At 43.1% G+C, this 25,059-nt stretch overlaps 1 protein-coding gene across 2 annotated transcripts; it reads left to right on the forward strand.

Annotated features, from left to right (window-relative positions):
• Positions 1–30: 30 nt before the first annotated feature.
• ITM2B (integral membrane protein 2B) lies at positions 31–25,059 on the forward strand. 2 transcript variants are annotated; one of them, XM_048957725.1, is made up of 6 exons: positions 31–256; positions 15,244–15,375; positions 17,264–17,470; positions 19,480–19,590; positions 22,946–23,096; positions 24,340–25,059. In XM_048957725.1, exons 1-6 carry the CDS (start codon positions 158–160, stop codon positions 24,426–24,428), a joined length of 789 nt encoding a protein of 262 aa, XP_048813682.1. In that variant the 5' UTR covers positions 31–157; the 3' UTR covers positions 24,429–25,059. The 2 variants fall into 2 exon arrangements, with proteins under 2 accessions (XP_048813682.1, XP_048813692.1); XM_048957735.1 differs by having other exon boundaries at positions 17,267–17,470.

The following is a 25,059-nucleotide window of genomic DNA, read 5'->3' on the forward strand; positions in this document are numbered from 1 at the left end:
GAGCTCTTCCCGCGCCCCGCCTCTCCGCTCCTCGTCCTGCGCCGCCGCCTGACGGAGGGCCGGGGCGGCAGTCGCGGGTCGGGGGTGTCGGGGCAGCAGGCAGCACTCGGCGCCGCGCTCCTTTTCCTCCTGCCTGCCTCCCAGTGCCGCAGCCGCCATGGTGAAGGTGTCGTTCAACTCCGCGTTGGCGCAGAAGGAGGCGGCCAAGAAGGAGGAGGAGAACAGCCAGGTGCTGATTCTGCCGCCGGACGCCAAGGTGAGGGCGGCGGGCACGGAGCGGCTGGGGGGGGCCGGCAGCCCCGGGGCAGCGCCGTGCCCGGCTCCCCGCTCGGGCGAGGTGCCTCCGGGACGCGGCCGCGCGCCGGAGCCGTCTCACTGGTTGTTTTTTGGTGGTTTGGTTTTTATTTATTTCTTTTCTTTTTAAAACCCCCTCGCAGCCATAACGCGCGGACGGGGCGGGAGGGAGAGCCGCACGGCGGTGCGCTGCTCCGCGCTCCCCCTGCGTTCACGCTTTTAAAATGGCTGACAGCAGAGCGAGCTTTAAAGCTCCGCTCCTCCGCGCTTTGGGGTGGCAGCGGTGGTGTGTTTTGTTTTGTTATTTTTTTTTTCTTTTCTTTCTTTTCTTTCTTTTTTTTTAATTATTCTTTGAAAACCCAACAGCGCTCGGGCCGCCTCCGGGCTGCCTTTTAACGCCTTCTCGTTCTCCCTTTGTGCCGTCCCGACCTGCGAGGGGCTGCGCTCCGTGCCGCATCGCGGGGAGGAGCGGCCCCAGCGCTGCCTGCTGCCCGCCGGGCGGTGGGCGCTCCGCCTCCGAGCGCCGCCTCGTCCCCGCGGGCGGAGGGGTGAACCCGCACCGACGGTTGCCCCCGAAGCCCGTGGCCGGTCCGCAACAAAGAGCCGCGCTGCGCCCGCTGCTCCAGCTTTGCAAGTGCAGAAGTGCACGGAATATCCATGTTCGAGGGTTGAGCTTTTCGTTGCTCCCCTAAGCAAAGCCGGTTTTTAATTAGGTGTAGTGTAATTTGCTCTGAGGTCTTTGGAAAGGGAATGAAAACTTGATGCACGGCCAGCTGTGAGCCTCGCTGTTTGCATGGGATGCAGAATGCTTTTGTGGATAGCCACTATGCCTGATAACCATGTCCCTCAGTGCCACGGTTCTCCTGGGGCCAAGCTTTTTGCCTGCAGAATTCCGTGTCATTTCAAAGCCAAAGGGGATCGCAACATGCCCTATAGGAGCATCTTGGTCAGCTAGGTCTAGTGGATGGCCACCCTGCACGAACCCAGGCTGTTCTATGATTCTGTGATCTTCCTGGGTGCAGCAGATGGTTAATTAAACTTTTATCCTGCATTTAGAGACGTCAGACCAAAAAGTCAAGTCCTTAGGATGGTAAGCAGCGGTGTGTCACAACAAGAGACAGCGTGCTTACTGAGATTCCCTGCAATTAAGAGGAATCCCTAATTAAGGCGATCTGTGCGCTTCATTGCGGTGAGCAGGAAAGCCCTCCTGGAGGAGGTAATGGATTTTCCCAGCTTGAGCTGTGGAGCTCTGTCCAGACCTTGGATTTGGCAGTCAGTCTGATGCTGGGTGGCGTGTGAGACAAAGATGACAAGTTTCTAAAAATTGAAGGGTTTTTTTCCTATGAACTTGAAATTCAGATCTGCCCCGGATGATTTTGTTTCCAGATAGATAGCCTACCAATTCGGGTTGTTGTTCCAACCGCTGCACAGACAAAACACAGCTGGCTGATGGTACGCTGGGGAGCCAATGCTCCTGACCCTGTCCAGATCCTGACGGAAGCTTGCTATTTGACTACGATTTCCTTAATGCGGAGCTGTAGATTGTTTCAGCTGAAGAAAGGCAAAGGGTCTTGCCTTAATTCTGCTCGGTTCTCATTACTGCTTTCCTTGCCCAGAAATGAGAACTGCAAGCGCTTACTAACCAGGTCAAAAGGTGGTCTGATTTTCCCAGTAGCTGCTTGTAAGTTCTTTGGAGGCTTGCGCTGTTATCAGGGGATGAACATGCCTGTGCAAGGCTTAAAAACAGTCCTAAAATAGCATGCTAGGAACGGATGCTCTCTGCAGATGAGAATTCCAAAAGCAAATGAATGCTCTTAAGGGACATCAAGCCTTTGACGTTCTCCTTGACATATTTCCATCTTTTCTTAGCGGAACTGCAGACCTACACAATATGCAAAATTCTCTCAAATAAGCTTACTTGTTTGTTTGTGTGTTTTAAAGGAAGAATAAAAGCAGAGTCGAGCACTGTACTGTAGTTTTAATAGAAAAGGCAGTGCAACCCTTGCAGGTTTAACAACACTGAAATGAATGTGAGATGCTTGCTTTGAACTTTGCTGTATTTAATAAATAGACTAGAAACAATCTTTTCTCCCCTCTGCAAGGCGCTCCTACTGCCTCTGCAGTTCTTCCTCAGAAAGGGAAAAGTAAACCACATCTGACGAATGCATTATTCGTATCACTTACTTCATTGCTGGAAGATGCTTAGCTTCAAGTGAGGTTGGAAGGCACTGTGGGAATGGATATAGAAGAGCCAATGCTGGTAGATTGGAAAAAGGTCACGTCTCTAAAAAGCCACCTTTTAGAAATTAGTTTTCCTCTCTTTGGTTTCTGTAGGATGATAAATATGTCTGGGTCACGAGAGCGAATGTGAAAAATGCCCAGGTTTAACAGAATCTTCATAAAATGTTACAAGGAAGGTCCTAGGGAGGCATTTTGCTCTGAAGTAAATGGAAGGAAATTAAAAATCGAGGCGGATCTGCAGAACTGCGCGCTCAGAATTTTGCTGTTGAGAACTTGCAGAGATTTGAGCAAAATGTCTCAGTAAACCAGCTGATACTCGTGAACAGAGCCAAATATTTTCACATGCCTGGAAGGTGAGGATTCATGGCATTATCTTTTGGGCTAGTCCTCGGTAGTCTTGTTTTGCTGCTTTTCCCAGTGCAGTGTCATGAAGACTGCAGCTCTGCCATTTCAAGATTGCTCTGAATCTTCCTAGGAGGTGTTAATGGATGTTTGCAGCCAATATATATTGATGGATGTGGAATAGAGATGATCTGACCTGTCCAAAACTTGCCCAGTAATTTCTGATGCAGGCACTGATAGGAAATATGACCAGGGAAGTCCGGAGAGGAGGGTGTGAGTAGAGTAGATGTTGTATCCTGGGAACAGCAGCTCCAAAGAAAGCTTTAGCAGAAGGCAGTGACCTTTTGCATTGCAATATGCTATTTAAAAGGAGTTTAAAAAATCAGAAGTGTTTCCTCCACATAAATTGCTCATTGCTGTTGTGGAAGTGGCTCCGTATCTACTGGAGGCACTGGTTCCTACTCTCCTTGAGGCAGTGATAGAATCGTTAAAGTTGGAAAAGACTGAGGTCGTTTAGTTCCACCTTCTATGCTGTTGTTCTTGGGCTCAGCTTAGAACACCATGCATGGCATTTTTGTGTTTTTCTTTACAGTAGATCTTTGGAGATGGTTCAGAGCATAGCTGAAATCTTCAGGCATCTTGCAGCATGCCCAAAAGCATTTCAAAAGCAGCAGCCTTTATTTCTTCTGAGAAGCAATCTTTTATTTTTCGGTGTAGCTTAATGTTTACTAAGGCACACTGAAATGGGCACTTTTAATGCTGAATAAGAGGGCCCACCTGGGAATTACCTGAGCCACTAATGAGCACCATTATTCCAGATAGAAAAGCCCACAAAGCGCATAAGTGGCTTTAAACAATTCCAAAATAAGGGTGTTAGCTTCATAGTTGGCTACACTGTGTTAATGTATAAAAACACATATAGAGTATAACATACATGCTATATATTAGTATACACACTTACAAATAGTAAACAAGTTTTCCCAGTCTGCAGCGTGTCTGTAGGTGGTTGTTTGGTTGTGTGTATGTTGGTCTTTTCTTTGTTGTTGGAGAAGCTTTCCTACAACCTTGGCAGTCTTTCTCCAACTAAATTTTATGTAGGCCTATAAAGAAAGAGCAGTCTTTGTTTTCCTGTATCTTCTCTAGTGCAACTGGGTCGTAAAATGAACCATTTTCTGCAATCTGTCAGAGCGTTGTGGATTAAGACATGATTACTTAAAAGAGAATGAGAAGTAAAAAAAAAAGTTCTAGCAAACTGAATTCTTTCCCTCCCCTTTTCCTGCCTGCCTTTGGTGGGGTATTAAGGAGAAGCCAGCAAACCTCAGCAGTGAACCTTTTAGTGCCAGGCACGGTGCCACCCAAAATTCTGGCACTGATTTGGTTTTGCAGTCACCTGCAAGCTTAAATTCAAGGAAACTGAATTTACGTAAATCAGAGTTGTGGCTGGGGCTGTTTGTGAGGGGCTCTTCTGAAGAAAACACGTCTTTTAGCTGATGGTGTCTCCTGTGTCCTTTTGTTTCTCATCGCTTCCCAACCTGAAAACCAAACTTGGTTTGGAAATAAAGGTGTTTCACAAAAGAATACTATTTAATATTGGAAATGGGATGTCTTCTGCCAGACCTTTGTGGTAACTCCTCAGTCAGTTGTTTGTATCACTTAGCAATATGGAGTTGAGTCCATGCCTATGGTTACAGCTTCTAATATTCAACACAAGGCTGGTGAAATGGAGATGATGAAAGTACTTTACATGGTTCTATATTGCTTTTGCTATATAGATTGTCAGATCTTTTCCATGGGGATGTCCTGTAGGCTTCGACTCCTTCCTTTATGAGTGTCCATTCCAACGTATGAATGCCCATTCCAGCGTATGAGTGTCCATTCCAATGGAAGTTTACTTTAAAAGTATAATGTGTGTGTATAGTTCCCATGTTAAGTATTTTGGTGAGTTATCTACAGTCGCAATGTAATTTAACATTTGTTTTTTATAGATTCAAATAAATTGATTTTCTTTGCCTAGCGTTTTCTTTTTTTTCCCTACAAGTGATTTATTGAATTTTGATGTATGCTAATGGCCATTTGGGTGGCAAGGCTTTTCTAAGAGTGGTGAGCATACTTAGATCCAATCATGTGTTGAGTTAACTTTTCTGCATTGAATATTTGTTGGAATTACACATTTTTCAGTTCAGTAGCCAATAGCTACAGACTCGGAATAACTTATATACAAGAAAATAATTCTCTCTGACTCTCAGGGAATCTCTTTGAAGGCAAGTCTTGCATTTTTCAAGTCTTAATCATTTAAAATGTCCTTTATTCCATGCTTCCAGTAACATTATGACTTTTTTTTCAATAACATTATGACTTATTTCAAGCATAAGAATTACCACTGGGATAAGTAGTGGTGTGTTGTGTTTACTGTTGCATAGATTCCTTTGTTTTTTTTGGTCTTTCCTCCCACTTACACAGTGATTGACGAAGGTTAGCATTATCTGCTTTTAGTCTCCCAGTCTATATGAATAATACAACATTCATTTTCTTACTATTTATGTACTGCTTTTTATCCTCAGTGGAAATTACTTTGAATCTACGGATGAAAAGCATGCTAATTTATAAAACTCAGATATCTGTCCTAATTTTACAGATGTGGTAAACCAAAGGAATGAGGGAATTAATAAGATTGAGCTCTCAATAAAATCAGCAGTGGTTTTGCAGCAGACATCACGTGGCCTAGGCTTTGGCCACAGCAAATACGGAGACATTTCAGCTCCATGCTGCATCCACAAGCAAGCCTCCTGTGTGCCATAGCAGCCCTAAACACTTATGATGGAAAGCCAGGCAAAGTAGTACTTGCTTAACAGTTGTTATGGAAGTCTTGAAAAAAAACCAAACAAAAAACAAGGTGATGCTTTCCAAATAGCATCTTTGAGCATGTATACAAATATATTTTTTATGAATTATATATGTAATGTCTGTAATATTTATATATACATGAAAATAAAGCTCACGTATTTGAGGAGTAGAGTTCCCTGCATATAAATTCTCAGGTAGTTTGTGATTCCTTTCCCCCAGAGATTCAAAATCTTGCTTTTGGTGGAGGCTTTCTGCTGTTCTGAGGGCGGAATGAGACGGTGGAATGGCTGTGGAGAGAACAGACGTTGGGGGATCACAGCTGGGGTGGCAGTGATCTGCGGGGTGGATCTCTCCCTGTGAGGCCTGTGCACAGATTTAATCACAGGGCTGCTGAATCATAAAGGCAAACTTATAAAGGCAAACTTATTTGATGTGGAAGATACAGCCTACATAGAAAACCTGTGTGGCTGTGCTTGTGGAAGTGCAGTCCCTTGGTGAAGTGGGATGGAGTGTGCCTTCCTGAGCCTGCCACACATAGCAGTGGGGTTTTGCGTGGAAGGCTTATGGTTGCAGCGAGTCCTTTCTGTCTGGTGTGGCATTTTGATTCCTGCCAGTGTGTCTCTGTAAGGTGTGAACCAGTGGGGCACTGAGTGCTGGAGTTTCTCTCTCTGCTTCCACCTTCAAATAGTTTAATTGAAGCGAGCTCTGTTAGATTGTTAGAATAGTTTCTTCTAGAAAGAGCACAATTAAATTTAAGGCGTTCAAGGTAAGCTCTTTTGTGTTGATACCGTGGAATGCCATAAGGAAGTGTTTTCTGCTTAGGGAGGTGGTGGAGTTGTCATCCTTGGAGGTGTTGTAGAACAGCGTGGATGTGGCACTGAGGGTCATTGGGCACGGTGGGTGGAGGTGGGCTGATGGTTGGACTTAGTGCTCTTTTCCAACCTCAGTGATTCTCCTATTCTGTGTGTACCAGTAGAATGCTTTCTGCCCCAGGAGCTCAGCTTGCTGTACAAATATTGCATATCTTAATTCCAGAATGTGTATATTAGCCAGATATGTTTGAGGACAGAGCTGCTGTACAGAGGAACCTCAGCAGGCTGAGCAGCACAAGACTTGGTGAGGTCTGGGAAGAGCAAAAGCCGAGGCCTGGCCCCTCCATCGTGGCGGGCTGCAACATGCTGGCTGGGGACGCCAAGGGCTCCCACCAGGCTGGTGCAGGGCAGGGCATGAGGCGCTGACAGTACTGGAGGCTGAGAGCTTTCTCATCCAAACGTTAAAAATACATTGTCAAATCCCCACTGGGGCTGTTGTGATGGCCAGGGTCTGGTTTGCTTGCCGTGTGAGCAGTGGCTGCTATGCAAGGCCTTTGTGGAGGTGGCTGAGGAGATGAGAGCTGGGCAGTGAGGTGCAGAGCAGTGGCTGTGCACTAAACTGGGAGGGCACAAATACATCCTTCGCTTGAGAACTGGGCACTGAGCCGGTTCCCCACAGAAGCTGTGGAGTCAGGCCTTGCAGGCTGTCAGAACCTGATGGGATGAGAGTCCTGAGCGACCCCGTCAGAGTTTGGTGTCCACCCGCTTCGGCGTGGAGACCTCGTGTGGTCTCTTCTAACCTGAGTGATTCTGTTGTGGTGAATTGCAATTCAGAGAGAAACTGAGATGTAATGTTCGTAACTTGCTCAAGATGACATGCCATCTGTGGCTGAACTGGGAATAGAGTTATTAAATTCTGAAGCTCAGTGGTGCGTATGTGCATGCTAATGAGATCTCTTGGGTGAAAGAGCCATCACCATTTGGGAGAGTAGTCTTGAGAGAAATCTAGGTTAAATCCACACAGCGTTCTGTCATACTGATGCCTGAGATTCAGGCAGTCAGAGGAAAATGTGGAGAAATATTCAGCGATAAGAAGTGAGCAGGATAAGGAAGAGACAGGAACTGGAACATCCAAGGTCAAAAAGATAATTTAGTATTGATCTATTTTAAATGGAATAGGAGCCTTCTGAGTTCCTGTTTTTGAGCACGGATGCTAATTCAGGATAAGGGAGAGGAATACTGCATTTTGAAGTTTTATTTTAGTGTACTTTTAATAAATGTGGTAGAACGCGGGTCAGTTTTAAGTCAGAGAATGTGAGTGGGGAGACAAGTTAATTTTGGCAATGTGTGAAAACAAACCATTTTTCCAAATTGGACAGTTCATAGAAATGTAACGTGTTGCATGCTGTGTCCTTAAAGGAGGTAGTGATTTCTGAAAGCAAAAGGCATTCTGAAGAGTGTGCCGTATAACCTCTTGGGTTTGGGGTTTCAGCAGAATAAACAGCCCTTGGGCGCTTCTTGCCAGATGTCTGCAGAAGCTTTCTTCTGCATGTTTGGCCTGCCGTGCAAGCTTAAACCAAAACGCTTCTCTTTTCTTAGAATGCTTGTGAAGAATGAATAGGGAATGCAGAACAAATTCTCATCGTTTTATAAGAAGTTATTTGCTCATTTATGAGTTTACCTATACATAAAAGACTGGCTTCTTACACCTCTGCACTAGTTAGTAAAAAAAAAAGTACTGTATTCACTACAGTGGCAGTTGCAGACCTCTGGCTGTCACTGGCACAAGAATTCAGTGTTTTGAATTCAATGTGCCAGGTGGCTCTGGGGGATGTCCAAGAAGGAGACCCACAGCCTCTGGGCAGCCTGTGCCAGTGCTCCATCACTGCACAGCACAGAAGAGCTCCTGGTGTTCAGAGAGAAGACAGGGTGGTATTGGTATCCAGCTGTGCTAATTGCTGAATAGAAAGTGAAAAGAGGGACAGTCCTTGGCCCTGAGTAAAGAACAAGAGGCGTTGGCAGTACAGCTTAGTGTGGCAGGGTGTCACACAGCCCAGCCCATCTGGTCAAGCAGGTAAGGACGCTGACATTGAGTGGTGCATCTTGTAGAGCAGTGATGAAGGGAGGGAAGGGAAGGTAGGTGTGTTAGTACTCTGTGTGTGGTAGAGACCACAAACGCTACCTTCGGAGGGTGTAAAATACAGTGTCGCGAAAGAAATTATAGGAAGACTTGAAACTGCTGTTTTTGGTGTTGAGAGAGGAGAATTGGAGGATCTTGGAACGGAAAAGAGACAAAAGGACCAATTTGGGGAAATAGATGTGAAATGTGTGTACGATTGCTGTAGACTGTGGGATAAGAACATAGCCAAAAGTAGTGCAGGAGAATCACTTGGAGAAAGTTCTTCCCTTGGCTACTCAAGCAGTTTTTCCTCCTCACTTTCTAGACCACGTAGGACCAAAGCTAACAGTAAAAATAACCACACTTAACACTATTGCTGAGTTTAATTAAAGAAGCAGACTAGTGAGAGACTTCTTCTGAAAGTCTTTTCCCATCCTCTTTAATTGCTGGCTGCTATTAAGTTCTGTAATCTGTGGGGTTGAAGGCAGTGTTTAGGTAAATCAGAATTACTCATGTCAGTTAAGAGATGCAGGTATACTCTTCTAAGGTGCATTTTTGTATTGTCTCTCGATCACTTAGCTCTGGTGAACAGCTGATCCATGCACTTTGCATTCACTTTGCAGTTATAATTCTCTCCCTGACTTCTTGCAGACATCGAACTCTGTCTGCTCCACCATCTTTCTCTCTAATTTTATTTCCTGCTTCCCTGTTCTCTCTCTTGTTTTTGCTCTCCCTTTGCCTGTGTCTTTGCAGGTACATGCAGTGTATTTCCTGTCCGCTAGAACTGATCTCAGCATTCCTTCCCTTTCTTAGATGGTCTTGAGCTGGCTGCTTGTATTAATAGAATAATAGAACCACAAGGTTGGAAAGGACCTACAAGATCATCTTGTCCAACCGTCCTCCCATCACCATTACCACCACAAGCTATTAAACCATATCCATAATGTTTTATGCCATCATGGATGTGATGTTTGAACCGTGAAATGATTCATTTGAGATGGCTCAATTTATGGGCAAACACCCCTGTTACTTGGTGAAAGGTGGTGTTTGGCTCATATAAAAAGAACCTTTGACTTTTGAGCTTGGAATATATCTTCTCGACACTGCTGCGTTTGTTAATGCACAACATTGGTAGAATGTTTTTTGTTTTTTTCTTATAGAAGATACTGGAAATACAGGCAGAGGTTAATATTGCTAAGCAGCCTAGTAGATAATAATTCTACTTGATTAGTCTGCTTGGCTATTCCAGCTCTGTGAGGGTGGCAAGTGATAGCAGAATTAAGATGCGTGTTTTAAGCAGTTCCTTAGTCACTGAGCCTTTGGCCAGAGGGTCAAGTCCCTGTCCACCTTGCCAGAGGAGCAGGCAGTGAGTCAAAAGAATACATCACCCCTTGTGACAAGCAGGAGCATCAATTGTGTACAGCGTCTGTTTTCCCAGCTAGCAAGTTAAAAGATCATTGTACTTAAAATTTCAATTTAATTTTATTAGGAAGTGTAAAGTTGCTCCTTGAGAGTATTGACAGCCTTCCAGTTCTGCAGCATCTGCCAGCTGAGTGAGGAGCCTTGCAAAAGCCTTCCTTAATTTCCCATCTGCAGCAAGCAATAAATAGAATACCAGGCTTTGAGCAGTCTTCAGGCAGGAATACCACGGGAGGAATGCAGAGTTCTTTCTAAATTAAGGTCATTTTATATTGACTGTCTTTTGGGAGGCTTTTCTACAGATGTCAGATCTGCAAGTCAGAGCAGGCACACTTGATCAAGAAAATCCACTCTCTGTAGCCGCTGGGCTGGTATTTTATTGCAAGGATTTTTAGCTTTCCTCACTGACGCTCTTGTAGGGAGTTATCATTGGTTTCCTTTCTCCCCGTTCCACTATTAAAACCACACTTGGTCAATATTTGCTGAGTCTGTCCCACTGTGTTCTGTCCATCTGTGTGAGCAAGCTGGCACTCAGAAAACAGCTCAGAACAGCTTCCAGACAGTTCTACCCACACAAGTATATGTGTGTGTGTGTATCCATGTATGTATGTGTACGTATTTATATAAAATATGGGTTAGATGTTATTCTCAGATGTATAATTATGGACTGTGTATTAAGCTACAGACACTTCTAGTAATATTTATAATACACAGTAATACTCAGCATCTGCTTTCTCTGTGTCAGAGACTGTGGTGATTTTGAAAGGCTTTTCTCCCAGAGCTGTTTATTTCTCTTTTTGGCACTGTTTCTGAGTATCAGCCATTACCTTGTACATTAAGTGTGCAATGGTCACGCCACATTCCAGGCTCCCCCCAGCATATCCAAGTGCATCCATCAGGTCTGGTTTAGGAGGATTCTTAGTTAATGGGTTCATATGAAAATTTTTAATCGTATGATTGCTGTCCTTAATTTATGCAAAGGAGCAATGCCCAATAATCTTCTCACCCATTTTATTTCGGCCTAGTCAGTTTCTAGACTGCTTTACTTTCATAATTTTAAAGCAATTATAGTCAGTTATGTATGGAAAGCCACAAGGGGGAAATCTAAATAATTACCAAGTCTAATTATACGCATTTGCAGCTCAGTATTGGAGTTTCTAAGCAGAGTTCTGTGATGCTACCCTAGACATTAATTTGGTCCCTCTGAAATTCAGTATTTTATTTAAAGGAGGATTAAAAAAAAAAAAAAGAAAAATAACAAAATGAAAATGGAACTGAAAAAAAGCAAGAAGATATGTGGCCAGTAGCCTTGAGTAGTTGCTAATATTTGCAGACAGGGGTTATTATTTGTTTTCTTTCCCTTCAGTCTGCTCTAGGACTGTTGATGCTGACTGTAAATACGTGAAGCTCTCTCTTGAATTGAGAGGCTCTTCTCTAAGTAGTTTGTGGTGTCATTTGCTGCTCAGCAGTGTTTTACAGACCCAGTAACAAGACGGCTGCAGCTGTGCACTGGCTGCTGCGGTCACTTGATGGAGGAGTCCTTGCTGAAAGCTGCAGCATCAGATAACTGCATTGTGGGAAGAAGGCAGAGCTAAGGGACTTCTGCCAACATCTTGACATCTCAGGAAAATCAGAACTATTCAGTTCTGTCTGGTATCTACAAGAAAATTGTTCCTGCGGAGCTTGAAGCTGTTCAGACTGGGGAGTTCTGAGCTGCTTTGTTTTAACGCTGTAGGTTTTGTGTTCTGGAGGCAGAGAGATGCTTCTCTTTCATATCTTGTCATTGGAAATAGACTAATCAAATGTTTTCCTGTGAAACCAATCAGTTCATCAAGGGAAACAAGCTGTTTTGGGGCTTGTATTCAATTCTTCCTTCAGAGAACTTTAGTTCTGTGGCATCACCCTCAGGTTGAGGATCCAGTGTGGATCTGGAAATTCACAGGGCACGGATGATGCAGGAGAATGGGAAGAAGAGGGCCAGAACGGCAGTAATTAATTGCTGTTCACCAAAGTGTAGAGGTGTATCATTAGAAGTCAGTCTTTGCTTCATATTCGTGATGCTTTCTTTTGATGAAAAGCTGACCCAGAGAAAAATCATCCAGTGAGGCCGCACTCCTGCATTGTGCTGTGGCTTCAGAAGCTGGCAGTGCTGGGCACAGAGCAGCCCTACATGCAGGGAAGAGGCACTGCATCAGTGCTGTCCCTGCTGGTGCGGATCCAGTTCTGGGTTGTGTTCTTTCCTTCCCAAGATGAGCTGCCTGGAAGGTGGGTAGGCATCTGTCATGCATTCATTTCTCCCAGTACAAGTGGTCAGTTATGTGGTGAGGGATGAGTTATTCTCATCTTGGGGCACATCAGCCAAAACTAAGGTGCCACAGCAACAGTACAAAAGTTTTGCCACAGGATGGCTACTAATACGAGTATGATTTAGCCTCGGTGGGCTATTTATAAAGTTTTAATATCAAGTTCTAAGGTGCAATCCTTCCTCTGTCCTGAGCAAGAGGTTGAACTGTGCTGTGACTCTGTACATGTGGCCTGTTGGTTTTGGCTGGCTGTGGACAAAGCAACACAGTAGGCAACTACAAATGCAAACGATGGTAATGCCCTACCATTAGAGGTGCATCAAATAATAACAGTGATAGAATTCAGCTGCCGGTAGAGAATCGAGTTCTATTAAACTATTGGTTGCATCTGTCATCTTGTATGCAAAAGAAAAATGATATAGAGTGGAATTCTGATAAACCTATCCTTCACGTTCCTCTTAGTCTGGTAAAAGTTACTTTCCTTTTTCTGATCATTTTTAGGGCCCAAACAAACTTAATTTGACATTAATCCACATTTCCAAGTAAGTGTTTGTGCAGTAATCTCCCTTCTGCACCATTTCCCAGATGTGTATTTTGTAAATCTTTCAGAGCTTACAAAACTATAGAAGAACAGAAGAGGCAATTATTCCACAAGTGGGCAATTCTGCTTGGACGGAGGAAAAAAAAATGAAGTAAAACCTCAGGGAAAGAATAAAGATACTCTTTATGTTCTTCACTAGGGAATATTGTGGCATTATATCCCAGAGCCAGTTCGCTGTGTGTTTTTTCACGTTAAAATGACAGCTATTTTAAAATGTTTCAATCAGGTGTCCTTCTTGCATTGAAATATCCAGGGAAATAGTTACCTAATAATTCGGGCCAACATAAAAATCCTTTTTTATCTGGTTTAGATTCATGATTGAGTTGATATATAGAGGAATCCGTGGTGAATCTTAGCCTGACCTGAAAGTTAATTAGCTTACCAAGGATACTGCATTCTATTCTCAGTCTTTGCAAGCAGCCAGGTTCAAAACCACGCAGCTGGTAATCCTGTGATGTTTTGTACTGAATTCCCAAACTAATTAGAAACATGAAGACTTTGTGAAGTTGTTAGCTGTCTTTTTGCTCTGTTTACTCTTTCAGATGTGGCAACCATTCTCCAGCCACTCTCCCTCTGCCTTGTAATGAATCACAGAGATGTTGCTTGGAAGACCTCTGGAGAGGTCTTCTGGTCCAGCCCTTAAAACAGGGTGGTTGTCAAAGCAAGGTCAGCCACGTCTCTGTCTTGTTGAGTCATGAAAACCTCCAAAGAATGAGATGGAGATTTCACAATCTGATTTACTGTGGGACTCGACAAGGTAACATAAAGCATAATCTGTGGAATATCTTCAGAGTCTGACTCTAAATGTTTCCGAATCAGGTTTTGGCAACTGTTGCCTGGCAAAGAAGCTGCGTTGCCACTTCTATTTGAAAGATAATTGTAGTGTACTGTAAAAGTGGGTTTCACATCCTCTAATTTTAGCTGTATGTGACTTAGGAACCTCGCTCGTTAACCAGGAATCTCCCTCTGTAATCAGTGACAAGAAATAAGTACCTCCAGAAAACTGCTTGTCCCACTGGAGATGGTTGGGGTGAGTCATGTTGGGGAGTGCTGGCTTCTCCCCAGCTTTTATAGGGAGTGCCTCTTCTTTGGTGTCACTCTTGCCTGGTGGCTGCGGCCAGATGAGAGGAGCTCCTTCCTAAGTGGAACAGAGCAGCCTGGGGCTGCACCAACAGCTTCCCTTGGGAAATGGTCCTAATTAGAAAATTCTGCAACGAGCCACGGCCAGAACATTCGCTGTCTATCGTAGCCATCGACACCTTTTTCAAGTGCTTCCCTCGTCTTCTTTCTCTCCTTGTTTGGATTTTTTGAATTTTTTTTGACTTCACCCTGCTCATCGTGCTGTGATCACGCCATCCTGTATTTCCTGTCTGCAGAGAGGTGGTGAATTGCTTTGTATTTACTGGAATTCTAGTATTTTCTCAGGATTATCGAGGCTGAGACGAGGGTAACTCAAAAAATGTATGGAGGTATCAAGGTGGTGGTTTTTTTTTTTTATTTATTTTTGTTTTGTTTTTGATGAGAGTTATGCAAGCATTTGGGGGAGGAAAAGCATTGTGATGTGGCTGATAGAGGAAAGATTTTGCAAGCAGCAGTTTATTGCTTAGGATGCCTTTGGGAACTGCATGGTTATGCAAACTAGTGCCCCAGAGAGGAAACATCCTGTCATTCCTTCAGTGTAACACGCACAGCAGACAGCAGTGCATGGCCAGAGCTCTCTTCAGCACAGAGCTTCCCGAAGTAGGACTCTTAAACCATCATTCTTGTTTTTCCAGCCTAGAGGTGGTATAGTCTCTTCCTGATGGAACAACACGAGAAAGGATGTGTTTTGCTCTTCTTACTGCGTTTGATCTTTTGTTGGTTCTTGAGGTTCACTCAAATTGCATATACCAAGCTAAAAAAAATCTGACCCTTCTGAACCATCTTCCTCACTGTGCTGTTGTTAACATTGAGATTGTCTGGCAACAGATACTTCTGTCTGCAGTCCCTAAAACGGCTCACTGTGCATTATGAAGTACTTTAGGAGATGTTTTTTTCCTTATCTCTGCTGATTTAGTCCAAGAAGCAACGGTTAGTACGAGTTATCTTAGACCTCAACTGAAATAGGTCTGCTTACAACAAACACAAAGAACATTTTCAAACATTTCTGATAAAGTGCTGATGTCCTTTCTGATGGATGCAGTGTTTGGGCTTGCTGGGCCCGAGCTATCTGCTGTGCTGGGTGTCTTGGGAACACTGTGTTGAAGGTCTCTGTTTGATGCATTGCAGGAGCCGGAGGATGTGGTGGTGCCTGCAGGGCAGAGGAGGGCCTGGTGCTGGTGTATGTGCTTCGGGCTGGCCTTCATGCTGGCAGGAGTGATCCTGGGTGGTGCCTATCTGTACAAATACTTCGCATTCCAGGTAAGTCAAGTACATCTTGTTATGGGAGGATTGTGTGTTTTCTTGCCTTGTGTCTCGTGTTTAGAAGAGGAGCGCCTGACTAAACCAAATAACCTTTCTGGTCCCCTTTTTATCTTCCTAAAATTTCAGGTTTTCTAAAGGTCTGTTCTGTCAGCAGAGGAACAAGGTTGGCAAATGAAAGGAGCAGCACTTCTCAAAACGTTACTTGCAGAGAAAGAATTATATCTAAATATAGGACTTGAATATAAGAATCCCAGTGGTGTCCCAGATTTTCACCCAGTATTTCTCATGTGCAGCCGTTGCTGAATACTGCAGGTGGCTTAACTTCTTGAAATCCCCCTTGTTTGACCCCACATTCCCAAGACAAATGTGGAACTGCTGCTGCACAGGAAATGGACCGCTTGCTGGAGCTGTGTGGTGACTCTCCTCCTTCCTGGCCTCCATAGGGATATGGAAATGGGCCCTGCTGGGGACCTGGGAGAAGCACAGTCAGCGTGACTAAACACGCTCTGTCAGATCCAATCCACACCGACAAGGTTAGGCCTCTGACAAAATGTATTTTCACAACTGGCACCATTGCAGGAGGAGCCCCATGAAGGCAGTGCTGCCAGGGAAGTGCAGCATTTACCTGCAGCGTGGGATATGCGAGTGAAATATTGCCTTCTTCTGGGAAATTGTCCCTGGGTTGCCGCCCGAGCAGGCTGAGCATGCTCCCCCCTCCTGCAAAAGCAATGCTGGGTTGCAAGATTCACAAGGTCAGGAAGGGTGAAGCATCAGCAAAATTTGAATCCTTCCAGCCCTCTGCTTAGTGCATGCAGTTTCAAGGTAGAAATTCTCTTCTTCCACATCCACAACCTCCTTGGGCAACCTGTTCCAGTGCATCATCGCCCTCTGTGAGAAAAAACTTCCTCCTAACATCTAATCTAAATCCCCCCTGTCTCAGCTTAAAACCATTCCCCCTTGTGCTATTACAATCCCCCCTCATAAACAGCCATACCCCCTCCTGTTTATATGCTCCCTTCATGCAGCATATGCTGAATTTGGTGTATGACTTCCTCTGACTCAGGAACTTATTTCACGCTCTGCTTGTATGCTGTGAAGGAAGGGTGTGAACTGCTTCTTTCCACTTCTTTTGGTTACCTTTTCTTTAAAAACTACGCAGGAGAAAATAATGTGTTTTAGAAACTGACTTTGGAAACTCCTCAAACATGGTAAAACTAAACAGCTTTATAGCTGTATAGAAGGTTGTGGATGCCCCATCCCTGGAGGCATTCTAAGGCCAGGCTGGATGTGGCTCTGGGCAGCCTGGTCTGATGGTTGGTGACCCTGCACACAGCAAGGGCGTTAAAACTCGATGATCATTGTGGTCCTTTTCAACCTAAGCATTTAGCTTGGAAGGAATCTATGGAAGTTACCTGGTTCAACTCTCTGCTCAAAGCAGGGCCATGTGCAGAGTGAGATTTGCTTTCTAAAGCTGACCTGGATGACCGGTTTCAATGTCTTATGTTGTAGCATTTGACTGCAGTTAAATCATAATTTAATAATAATAACTTGCATGCATACAAGCTTAAGAATTTCATATTCTTTCTAAAAATAATGCCACAGATAATGGAACAAAGCAGAAGATGACACTTAAAGAAGTTGCTTTTGGGATCCTGTTTTCCTTGAACTTGAGAGAAGGGCTCCCGCTGGGTTCAGCAGAACAGAGACTTTACCCATAGTCCTGTTGTGGATAGCAGCTGTCTCCTGCTTTGGTCTGTGCGTGTGAATCAAATCAAAGGAAAAACATTTCATCTAGTCTGACAAGTTTTTCTTCTCCATAGTGCTTTGAGAATATTAGCCTTAAACTTCTAACGAGGTTATTGATGTTTTCGTTCACTATTTTTAGCAGGGCGGTGTATATTTCTGTGGAATAAAATACATTGAGGATGGCTTAAGTTTACCTGAGTCTGGGGCAGAGGCTCAGAGCGCTCGCTACCACACGATTGAGCAAAACATCCAGATCCTGGAGGAGGAAGATGTTGAGTTTATCAGTGTGCCAGTCCCTGAGTTTGCTGATAGCGATCCTGCTGATATCGTCCACGACTTCCATCGGGTAAGGAATATTTCTGAGGAAGCAGAAGGCATTTAAAACTTGCAAAATGTTCCCCTTCAGTCGTCCTGATAAATGCACTCCTGAGTTATTTTGGTGGGGGGAAAGCAGAGGGTGGTGGAGGCAGTAGAAACATTTTGATCGGCAGCAAGCTGGAAGCAGTTATTAACCAAGCATACAAAGTATGGCGTTATACAGTCATCATGAGGTAGCATGTAAACCACCATTGCTGTTTTTAGAAAGGGGAAGATCTTTGAGCTATTTCCTTTCCTCAGAGTGAGAAAATAAGAACATACTTCTCACCGTGTGAACTCCATCACAGCAGAATGTAACCAAGTGCTGTGGTCATGAGGGAAGCGTGGAAAGGGCTTTCCTGCCTCTGGCTTCAGCTTGGAAGGGCTCATTGCATGTGAAGTCAGTAGGGTTATGTTCCATTGCCCATAGAGTGCTCTGCCAGCACAGCTTAAGAACTGTAAAGCTGTGGGACAAAGAGAAGGGAGCAACCAGGTGACTGTGGAAGAGCTCATTTTCCAGATATGAGGAGCCTAGCAACTCCATTTTCCTTGGTCGCTGTGGGCCACCCTGTTTCTTAAAGGCACTGAACCAGGGTAGCAAAGTGCTTTGAGTTGTTTCTCCCTTTATTTTTGTAAGAGACAACTTGAAGGGGAGTCCTGGCAATAAATTTTTGGTAGCAGCGCTGACAGGCCTGCAGCTCTCAGTAGTAATGACAGAGCTGTAAAACAATTAGAAGCCCTTTTCTGTAGCAGCTTGATGGAGTGGTGATAGCTATGAAATGTTCTGTTGCTGGCTTTCAGGAAGCAAAGTTTCTGTGAACGTTTGAAGACTTCACTGAACTGCTACTTTTCAAGCAGGGCTGAAAAAGAATAGGGAAGTGTCCTATTTTTTACATGCACTTCAAAGTTTTAAGTTTTTCCATGCAAGAAGAGTGCTATCTATCAAATATTCATAACCAGATTTGGAGAAAAACATAGCTTGCTTAAGCTATGTCATTTAAAAATATTCCTGAATATATTTAGTGAGCTTCTGTTAAGAGTTAGAGCAAAGTCTTGAAGCAGGAAAGACCAAAAATGGCTTGTGAGAAGTGAATGGGAACAATGTAATGTTAGAAACTTACTTTTGAATTTAAGGTTTTAGAGTTAACTATGCATGCATCCTTGGTGCTTTGCTCTAAAGGTCAGTGCAAGGAGCATTTGCCATGGGCACAGCACACAGTCCCGTGTAATGAGATTATGTGCACTGAGGATTGCTGTCCTGGTGCTATTTTGACTGCTGGGCTCGTGGTGCACTCAGTGCTTTACATACGTCTGCAGCCTTGGAGCTTTCAGCAGCTTGAGATAATGTCTTCTTTAGCAAAAACAGATGCAGCAGAGCAGCGTGGTGAGCAGAGCCCTGGGATTCTTCAGGATAATTCCTAGGAGTTTATCTGGGTTTTTTTTGCTGGTTTTTTTTTTTCGTTCTTAATAAAGCAATGACAAATATAACAGCTCAGGTACTATAAAGATGATAATTCAGGTATGAACAATCAGTAATGCTTCAACTCAGCGGTGTTTTGAGCAAAGGGATTTTTAGTTGTTGCGTTATCTAGAACACTGTATTTTTTTTTTCCTCCTCTATTTTGTTCTTTTCCTCTTGAACAAAATAAAAATGCAAGTGAGCAAGGCTCTGGTTTTTCAAAAAGCAGGCAGTAGGGGCAACTGAATGCTGTAGTTCATCTGCTAATGGTTTAGATAGACCTTTGCAGTTCCATTATTGTGCATTTGAACTGCTTATTGCCTGCTGCCCTGCACAAATCCCTGTAACAGATCCAGATGCTCATGAACCTTCTGTCTCTGCATTGACCTATCTTCAGACTGGGCTTTGTTGAACAGACTTGAGATAGAACAAAACAATATCTTGAAGAAAAACACGAGGCAGTAGCAGCTTAACATCATTGTTACGTGATTTTTCTGATGCTGTGGTGATGTTGATAAAAATAAATATTTCCTCACCAGAGACTGACTGCCTATCTTGACCTGAGCCTGGATAAGTGCTACGTAATCCCTCTGAACACTTCAGTTGTTATGCCACCCAAAAATTTCTTGGAGTTGCTCATCAACATCAAGGTATGGTTAAATCTGAAATGATTTGTTCTTCAGACTGGAAAAGGAGAATTTTCTTTGCCTGACAGTTCTGAAACATTCACCTTTTGTGGAAGTTAACTCATCACCAGAGATCTTTGCAAAGAGAGAAAAAAGGCTCTAACCTTTGAGGTTAATTAACTGCTATCACAGAGGAATTATTAATTCTGAGGAAGACAAAGAAATCTGATTTTGTTCTATGATGCTATAGATTTAGTTGGCAGAATTGGGTGGATGTGGTGTACCTGGACCCCTTGAGAGAAGAGTCTTCAGTTGTTTTGTTGTTGTTTTTTTTTTTTAATAAAACTCTTTATGACTAGATTTTCCATAAAGCTTGTGAGTGCTGGATTGAGACTGGTTAGCCGAGACACTTAGAGTAGATGTGCTGGGAAGCCACTTAACATGGGCACTGTTCAGAGCAGAGCTCTGCGGGGTCAGCCCCTACTTTCACATGGTTTTGGAGTGTGATGTGCCTTAGATGTTGTGTTGGAGCCACTGTGTGTGCTTCATGGCATGAGGTGCCTCCATCTGATGGAACAGCACTGGAAATGAGTTGCTGAGGCTTCTAGCAGCCTTACAGTGGATATTTGTATTTCCAGGGAGATCATTGTAGGAATAATCAGGATTTCATACTTCTTTGAGTTGGAAGGGATCTTTAAAAGCCACCTGGTCCAAATCCCCTGCAGTGAACAGGGACACCTACAGCTCAACCAGATGCTCAGCCCCATCCTGACCTTGGGGGTGTCTGCAGGGATGGGGCATCCACCACCTCTGGGCAATTTATTTGCATGATATAACAAGCAAAGCCTGTTGGAATAGAAAGCTTTTTAGTACAGCCAGATCCCTGGGTCTGTGTCTTAGGAAGAAGAAAGAGGCACCAGGCCTTCAGAACAAGATTTCTGCATCCTTAAAAACGACGATCCCAGAAGGGCTGAGACACCACAGTCTCCGAATAAGGGAACAGGAGATTTCAGTGCAATGTCATGGGAACTCCTAATAGCTTCCCAGCAGGGTTTGATAATTGAACAGTGCTGGCTGGCTCGGTGCCCCCATGGGGAAACGCTGCAATAGTAACTGGCTGGAACGTAACAGCCTGTGAAATTGAGGAGGCCAAAGTAGATAATCTCACAGGCTCTTCTGTTCTTACTAATCTAATATGAATTAGGAGAATGAAGTGGTGTCTGTAAAACTCAGTGACCTCATTGTTGTTTTTTTTGCTTTTATACTTTATGTATCCTGTTTAGTTTCCTTTTTGTTGGGTTGTTAATTTGGCTTTTTTCATCTGTTGCTTTCTTAGTTTGGGTTGGTTCTAAATCAAATGTGCTTCGTTTACAAGTAAGAGGATAACCAGGAATCGTGTATTTAATTGAAAATCTGTGCAGAAGCAAACGGTTCTGATCGTTGTCCCCAAAGTGAGTGCCCTAATTTTATGAGACATCTGCTTAATTCTCATTGTATTAACAGAAAGCTGTGGGCACTTGATGTCTCAGAAAATCAGGCTAAATGTTTTGCAGCTGAAATGTGGGAAGCTGTCTTGCAGACGCATAAAGTGAGCAGAATTCTCTTTGTTGTGCTGCAGTCACGCTGATCAAACATAGGAAAAAATGTAAAATTAAAATAGTTGCTTTATTAAAATGAATTCTGAATACGTGCAGAGGGCATTTTAGGAAGATAGAGATGCTCTGGGCTGGTATGCTTTAAAAAAGCCATAATTGTAGCTTGAAGAATAACATTTCTATATATTGATACGGTTTGCTTTAATATGCAAATAGTGATAGGCCTCCTTTCCTTTGGGAGCAAAACTGAAACCCAAGTATGCTTGTTTGTTGACTATAGTTGAGCCAAGTGGCCACTTCTAACCGTACGTCATGCAGAAGGCATCTCTAAAATGATTACATTTGTGGCTGTGCTGGATCCCAGCTTTAGGGAATTGCTCCTAGAGTGGCTGAGCAGAGGAAATGCTGTGCTACCAGTGAGCTCCTCCTCCTATAAACCCAAGGAAGGGCTGAGTAGATCTGGGGATATCCTGTGGTTTAGGTGGCACAAACACAAGAGAACCCCCAGTATGGCTGCCCACCCTGCTGATGGTCTGAGCTGCTGTGATGCTCCTCTGAAGCTCTCTGGAGACCAGGGATTAAGATGCACCAATTTACTATGTACCAAGTTTTTCACTGAATAATGAGTCAGACTATTTGGGAGTTGAGGTCTTCCAAGCTCTTGCTTAAAGAAGAAAATTTATTGTGGCTTCTTTGCTCACAGTACATGATTTCATAATTTCAAGTGAATTTTATACATGCCTTTCTTTTTCTATTGGAGAGCAGCATTTAAGCATCTTCTTTTCAGTGTTTGTTGCTTGGGCTGGGAAAACAGTCATCTTCTGTAATGGAAATTCCAAGTTGTTTATTGACAATAGAAAGTGCAGTGATCTTTTGCTGCAGAAGATGGGTTTGTTTTTGTAATAAAACCAGTCATTCTGTTTTTGGAAAGCAAGCAGTGCTTCTGTATTGTCACAAATAAGAAGCTTAAGGATCTCTTAAGTAACATTTCAGTACAAGTTGATGATTATTTACCAGTAGCAATATTAGGAGATCAATTGACACACAGGTATGTGCATCTTCAGCCATATGTAATGAAGCCTGACTTGTCTGTCATTTCACTGTGGCAAAGTGACACTGAAGGGGCTGAAAAAGTCTTGGAAGCCTTTGGATGTTTGGTGGCTCTTCCTTTTTCAGTGTATTGCCATAGATCATATGGTGTATGTCACAGACTTCCTAATACTTCTGTTAACAGCTAAGGGAGCTCTCATAGTAACTGGCAAGGCCAGACAAACTCTTGTTGTGTTTAGCCTCCAAGTCACAATCCTCATTGTGAAATTGTTCAAGCCTCGTAGGCTGCAGCAGGAGTGTGCTGCACCTGGCATGTTTCTTAAGCAAGAATATGCTGAGGTAGAACGTGCTTCAGCAGCTCTTGGTTGGGGAAATCTCCCTCTGACATCTGTTTATTCAGTGAAACCTTTGTATGACAGCTGTGGGATTTGATCCACAGTGATGGATTCTCCTGGAAGAAAATGTCTCTGTGCTGAAGACTGCTCTAACCATAATAGGAGAGTGTGGATGTATGTATCAATGGAGGTTTTGCAGTTAAGCATTATGTACTTGCATAGTGCAGTCATGCTTGCACGTTTATGATAAAATTGTATAAGTATTATATATTTTATTTAAAAAAAAGAAAAGAAAATAACACACTGCCATGTTAAAGAGTCACAGTGCAAAGTGTTCCTTGTGTACTTTGTCAAAAGCCATCCCTTCATCGTCTGAGCTGTTCCGTTTTTATTCTGTAGGCTGGAACATACTTGCCTCAGTCCTACTTGATTCATGAACAGATGATTGTTACTGATCGCATTGAAAATGTGGATCAGTTGGGATTCTTTATTTACCGCCTCTGCCGTGGCAAGGAAACCTACAAACTGCAGCGCAAGGAAGCCATGAAAGGTAAATGTTCCTCGTGTGACCCTTTGTGTTGGCAGTGCAGTGCTGCTCGAGTTCAGTAAGTGGGCTTGATTGTATTGAAAGGAATGACTTTGTTAAAACAAGAGTTGCTTATTGCAGCTGTGGGCTTCAAGTGTGGCTGAGATTTTACGTGTAGGTATGGAAATAAGTTGTTTTATTGTGCAGAAGTGCTCAAAGCCCCACTGAGCGAGGAACTCGTGTGTGTGTGTGTGTGTGTGTGTGTGTGTGTGTGTGTGTGTAGGCATGGGTGTGTTTCCTGTGGTTTAAGTTTTATTGATGCTTTACTTTAATCTTGTTTCTTCACCCACTCCCAAAAGCAAAAAACTTTTTAATAGAAGAGAACCCATAGTGTTGTAGTGCAGGTGCAGAAGGGCACGTTTTCATCATTTGCAGATTAGTCCACATCATCTGTTGATATCAGTGAAATGTGACTAAGAGTTGTCTCCACAGGAGAATTGTAGTTCTTGGTACTCATTCATGGAAAACTTCTGAGGGAAACAGGAAAGATTTGGAAGAGCTTTGACAAGCTGTTAAATATTGCCTTAAATTATCACTTGGTTTTCACTCAGACTTTTTTTTTTTAATATGGTATGTGATGTGTAAGTGGCCATTGAAGCAATTAAATTGCTTTAGTCATATCGTTAGAATGAAGGAAAAAGAAATACAGGAGAAGAAATATATTGTGTATATATAAAAAAAAAAACACCAGCAATGTAGAATAATGTTTAAAAATGGAAAGGTCTTAGCAGCAAAAATTCAGCATGTTGATCCTGTGGTAATAAATGGTGGCACAGGTTGGCAGTGATCACTGGGTCTCTTTCCAGTTCTGTTAGCACTTTTCTGTCTCTAGCAGCTCGCTGCCTTGCTGTCCCCCATCCCCACAAGAGCTTACACAAACTTGGTGAGGGAAACTGGGAACTGATCTGGGTTACAGGTAACCACCAGAGGGGTTCTGGTAGCTTCCTTTTAGCTAAAAATTGGTGTTGTTTGGTTCACAAACCTCTTCAGGGATCATTGGCTGCGTATTGAGTTCTTTATTTTTTTGTTTTGTTTTCTCTGAGGATGAGTTGTTGTGTCTGTGTATTTATTCCTTCATAGAGGGATGTTGAGGAGAGAGTTCTGATTTGCAGTGACACGTAATGAGAGTGGCTGTAAAGCTGTTGTGGCTCTAATATGCATCACCCCGTTCTGTTTACCCTGCTTTGTTCTCTGCTCATACAAACAGGCATTCAGAAGCGTGAAGCTGTCAATTGCAGAAAGATTCGACATTTTGAGAACAGATTTGCTATGGAAACACTCATCTGTGAACAGTAAGGAGGAAGGTTACTGTTACAGGAGACTTAAACTACAGTATGACCCCACCCTTTGTATTGTGTGCAGTGATTATTATTATTTTTTTTTTTAAATCTTCTTTTATGTAAGTAGTGGACAGGGCTTTACTGCTGAACACCTTCCATACTTTTCATCTCATGATACATGTAAAATCAATACGTTTTAGTTTTTTCCTTATTTCCAGGTGTGGTGTACTTCTTATATTTGAATAGCAATTGTATAAAGACTTAGTTGCTAGTGCATTTCATGTGATGAATCTCGAGTACTCAGAGGAAGAGGAAATCTTTGAATTATCCACCAGTTTTTAAGTAAAATTGAAAAGAATTGTTAATGTACAAATGGACTGCAAGAGCTACTTCTAACTGTAATATTACCTGCTATATAGTTTGTTACAGCATATAGACAAATCTGTATTTGACTCCCTAACTAAGTGCAATTTGTTTCGTTTTTAAAATATTGTCATATTTACCTTTTTAGATTTGATTTCTGACTTGATGTTTTAAAATGGCGAGTGTTTGCTGTAACAATCTTTTAGAAAATTAAGAAGTAACTTATGTTACTAACTTGTATATAATCCATGTATGTGCAATGGAAAATAAATCTTATAAACCTG

Source organism: Lagopus muta, chromosome 1 (genome assembly GCF_023343835.1).
Source record: "Lagopus muta isolate bLagMut1 chromosome 1, bLagMut1 primary, whole genome shotgun sequence".
Classification (NCBI taxonomy): Eukaryota; Metazoa; Chordata; class Aves; order Galliformes; family Phasianidae; genus Lagopus; species Lagopus muta.

Bases quoted from the DNA above. Each gene is read 5' to 3' on its own strand.
- ITM2B (XM_048957725.1), top strand. From the start codon at position 158: ATGGTGAAGGTGTCGTTCAACTCCGCGTTGGCGCAGAAGGAGGCGGCC. The intron at 257-15,243 runs GTGAGGGCGGCG...GATGCATTGCAG, and splicing joins TTCTGCCGCCGGACGCCAAG to GAGCCGGAGGATGTGGTGGT. The intron at 15,376-17,263 runs GTAAGTCAAGTA...CACTATTTTTAG, and splicing joins ACAAATACTTCGCATTCCAG to CAGGGCGGTGTATATTTCTG.